Source organism: Condylura cristata, unplaced genomic scaffold (genome assembly GCF_000260355.1).
Source record: "Condylura cristata isolate star-nosed mole 26May11 unplaced genomic scaffold, ConCri1.0 scaffold00023, whole genome shotgun sequence".
In the NCBI taxonomy this organism is placed as follows: domain Eukaryota; kingdom Metazoa; phylum Chordata; class Mammalia; order Eulipotyphla; family Talpidae; genus Condylura; species Condylura cristata.
The window spans coordinates 32,598,590-32,603,264 of NW_004567124.1; the positions used below are offsets into that span (position 1 = coordinate 32,598,590).

Genomic DNA, 4,675 nt, shown 5'->3' on the forward strand with positions numbered 1-4,675 from the left:
TAAAAGTTGAAACATAGGAGCATGTGGTGCTTAAATGTCAGGGCATCATAAATGGCAGGGCAGGGCAACTGGTTATACAAAAATCCAAGGTGCATACTGCTGTAAAAATTAGCAACCATTTCTTTTAAACAAGAAATGTGAGCCTCAAGATTCAGATAATGAAAACTGAAAGGAATGAAAGAAAAAGAATGACAAGATAATTTTATCTCTCAGTTAAGACTTATTTTAATATACATAATGTATAGTACTTCATATAATTTATTAATGTCATTTTCTATAGGACACTGTAATTAATTCAGTGACATCATATTGACCTCATACAGACAAAGGATGAGAGCTGGGTTTTCTTGTGTACCAAGTACAAAACATGTGCTAAAGCATTACCACACACAACAGTTATAAGAGATCAACTTTAAGGATGACTCAAGTTTACAGTAGTTGCTTCACACGATTTTCCTCAAGACGTGGGCATCACCCAGTGTTGCCATGTTTGTGCAAATGCCACCTCTGGATCACCCGACTACCTCCTTTTGCCAGCCCCACTTTTGCCGGTTTTACTACTGCCACTGCTGGACTTGCCGGATGACTTGGAAGAGAAGAGTCTTGTCATGAACTCAGAAACATCAGGCAATTCATGGTTGGAGTTAAGCATATTCATTGACTGCTCCATCTCCTACAGGGAGGCAAAGCACAGTGACACGAGAGGCACTAAGTTCTTCAAGTCTTTTAACCACTAACACTGGTATCCAGGAAGAAGGAAAGAAGTAGGTCAAGTAAAAGGACATTATTCTGAACAATGATATAGCCAACAGCACTTCAGAAAGTATTTCCTGTGTGTGGCCTTTAGTGAATATTTACTCTAAAAATGAATATATGTAATCACATATTTGCCATCTTATGCACTTCATTTATGTTTAATGAAAGGCACAAAAGAGGCTAGCTAGTACTATGTAGAAAGTTTGGGCTATATGAGAGACCCAAGCCTTTGTGAGGCAGAAACAACTGAACTTATCTGGTCCAATGGAAGTGACTAATTAATAGCCAGGAACACAATACTTTATTAACACAATCTCCAGGTAAATTTGACTTGAGAGTTAACATAAAGCTGAAAAAAAAACCCATGCCATGCAGCTACAATGGGTGGACCATGCAACAGAGTAATTTAAAATACCCACAGATGGTCAACCATCTTACCCGTCTCATGTCCGGATCACTTGTGTTGACCACTTTGGGCAGAAGCACAAATATCAATAATGGAAGAACCATCATCATAACCTGTAGAAGAACAAGAATTCAGAAAATGTTTTTTGCCCACTTAACAGTATAAACATCTGTACTTAACAATCAGTGATGAAACTAAATGTCCAAATGTTGTGTACAGAATGTGGTACACAGAATGAAACTGCACTACAAACCCTCCCTGTTGACAATAGCCTTGCTCCTCAAAGTCTGATTCCTACACACCACAAGATCCTTATCTATGCATGTCTGGACTTCTTGCTTCATATTTGTGTTGCCCATTATTTTGTATTTTACAAAATTATTAAACACAAGAAGTCTGCAAAAGGAACTATCTACTCACTTTCTCCAATCTGTAGCCTGGCACCGGGACTGGCATTTTTCTTTTCTTTTTTTTTTTTTTTGGTTTATTTATTTATGCTTATAGAACTAGGGTACAGGCCAGAGGTGTGGTGGGTGAGAGGATTCACCAGAGACAGAGTGGGGAGCAAAACAGGCAGATCAACGAAGTACACTGCTGAGGGGAGCAGCGGGCAGGTCAGGAGAGGTCTGCCGCACCATGTGGGTCAGCCCCCGGCCGGAGATCGAACTCATGCAGCAGTGGCTTCAGAGAGCTTCATACTGCGGTGCTTTAACGCCTTGCATCATCAGGGAGAACCCAGGACTGGTGTTTCTGATGGCCAGCTGGGTTCTTCTTTCTAGAAGACTCTGACTCTTGGAGAAAACACTGTATTGTCCCTCTATCATTAATGCACATCCTCTAGAGTCTACAAGCAGTACTACAGACTGTTATAGCAGATGAGTTCTGAAAAATGACTCAGAAGCTTCTGGCACTGGATATACCATGGAATTAAAAAACTGAGAAAATGAGAACATGGAAGATATTTGGAGTGTCATTGCTGATCTCCCCTTCCCGACCTGCCCCCCCACTCTACCCACTGCTTCTTTAGCCCTGACAGCAGATACTAAGCACTAATTTTTTCTCTCTAAAGGAGTATAACCCCCACACATTCCTATTTGTGATCTAAAGAGCTATCAGCAATGATTAAAATATACACAACTCTAAGACAATTCAACTTTCAAAAGCAGCAAAAAAAGGATCAATTTCTTTCTAAAGAAAGTATTCCAGGCCCTCCCTGGTGGCGCAGCCGGGTTAAAGCACAACACTGAGAAGCTAAAGCCACTTCAGCATGAGTTCGAACCCCGCCCGTCCTGGAGGTGACCACATGGTGTGGCAGACCACTCCTGACCTGCCCGCTGCTCCCCTCAGCAGTATACTTCATAGATCTGCCTGTTCTGCTCCCCACTCTGTGTCTGGTTAATCCTCTCACTACCCCTGTACCTCTGGCCTATACTCCAGTTCTGTATGCACAAGTAAAGAAATCTTAAAAAAAAGTATTCTACTAGTGTTTCATTAGAGTAGATAATATAACATTAGTTTTTTCATAATATCAAGTATTTAAATTACACAGAATAACTTACTCATTCTATCACTGATAAATGGTGATCACCTTCATCAATGGACAGATGGAAGGAAGGATGTAGGTCATATGTGTGACTCATCATAAACTCTCACTCTATTTAAATTTTAAAACATTTCATCATAAAGAAGAATTTTTATTATGTATTCTCAAAGCTACCATTTTTCTGAAATCCATAAGCTATTCACATTATCCTTTCATCCAACAATATAACCTCAGCTTTCTTTCCAGGCAGTCAAAAAGTGACTGGAAGAACATCAGAGACTAGTAAAGATACTTTCTTATAGTCCAATACATACCATTGGATTCATCAGGAAGTCTGTCCAGCCCCATGATTCTCTTTTAATAAAGTAAGAAGGTGGACCTGAAGATTTCATTTGGAGAGGATAGGGCAGTCTAACCACTTCTGACGTTTTGATGTAATTCACGTATCTTGCTCTAATAAAGCAACATGAAAAAAAGCATCAGTAATTCTACTAAAAATATTACCAGTTAAAAGAACTGCTTAGAACTCATTTGTAATAACTTACAGTTACCTCTAGTTTGGAAAAAATGCTCTGACTTCTAAACTTTTGATCTTGAAAAATCTGATCAAAGTACATTGATCTGTACATTTGAACTATTTAACAAATGTAGAGAAAGAACACTAGACTTGGAATGAAAAAACTGAATTTCTAGACATAGTTCTGTTATTACCAAGACCTGTGGAGTTAGACAAGTTTTTAATATCTCTGGTTATAGCAAAAGTTCTTTTAGAATTCTTGCTCTAAAGCTCTTTGATAATTATAAATATACCCCAAAAATGCTGTTTTTTTAATAGTCTGAGACATGCATTACTGGACTTACCCAATTTTCAAGACTATTTTGCAGGAAATCCTATGATTTTAAAATTATAGTGCTGCAACAGTGCCACAGGTAATATTACATTTTCATCAGGTGCCATTAATTTTAATCAAAACTTTCATCTATGTTCAACATATTGCACTTTACCCTATTTTTTTCTCTAACATTTCCTTCTGGAACTATAAACAAGTATTAGATATTTTCATTTTTTATTCCACATCTTGTTAAATTCTCAATTTCAATGTCCATTCCTTTATCTGTATTCCTGGTAACTTTTATCTGATCTATCTTCTAGTTCATCAAGTTTTGTGTTCCACTGAGTATTGTATTCCAATACCTATATTTATTGTAGATGTTCTATTTTATTCTTTTTAATATATATGGTCAAGTTTAGTAGTATCTTGTTTCTTATGGCCACAAGTCGTCTAGTTAACATATGAAATATACTTTATAAATTATTTGAGTATATATTCAGCAATTCCACTATCCAAAGTTCTTTGAAGTCTGATTCATTTGTTGACAGATGTGCATTGTTTTCTCAGGTAGTTTATAAATTAAATAGACTTTACTCATCTGTGGATCTAACAAAAGAGTAGCTCCCTCTTGAGAAGGTGTGCATTTGTCCCTCATGGGAGTCAGGAACATGACTAGGGCTCATCTTGCAAACTGATAACACTGTGATTATCAATTTTTGGAGATTTCCCCACCAAAAGCCAGGGCCAGACTGGGCATATGGTACCAAAGACTCAAGGAAAAATCCAATCTTAGAGCTAATTCTGACTTCAAGCAAGTTCAAGTTTGCCTCTTACCTGCACATTGCCAGCTAAATCTATGTCTTTGGGCTAGAGAATATCAAAACCCCCGGGTGGGCACGGGATTTATAGTTTATCACTAGAGGTATCCCTTACTTTTCTGGAATCCATACATTTGAAAGGAAATGCCTGCCATATATTACCCAACATTTCTAAGATTTTTCATCCTGCCAAACACCACAAGCAGGAGTCCCATGTGTCTCTGAAACTAACACCGTGCCTGCTTACAAAACACTGGTCAAGAATATTAAGGTCTGGCCCTCCCTGGTGGCGCAGTGGGTTAAAGCACTGCACTGAGAA

The 4,675-nt window shown here is 38.2% G+C and overlaps 1 protein-coding gene across 1 annotated transcript in view; it reads right to left on the bottom strand.

Annotated features, from left to right (window-relative positions):
* Nucleotides 1-204: 204 nt before the first annotated feature.
* EMC7 (ER membrane protein complex subunit 7) overlaps nt 205-4,675 on the bottom strand; it is a 12,241-nt gene continuing 7,770 nt past the window's right edge. The window contains exons 3-5 of the mRNA XM_004687952.1: nt 3,020-3,158; nt 1,195-1,275; nt 205-673 (exon numbers count right to left, since the gene is read on the bottom strand). Coding sequence (XP_004688009.1) covers nt 521-673; nt 1,195-1,275; nt 3,020-3,158 — 373 coding nt within the window. The 3' untranslated portion in view covers nt 205-520. The remainder of the gene's footprint in view (nt 674-1,194; nt 1,276-3,019; nt 3,159-4,675) is intronic.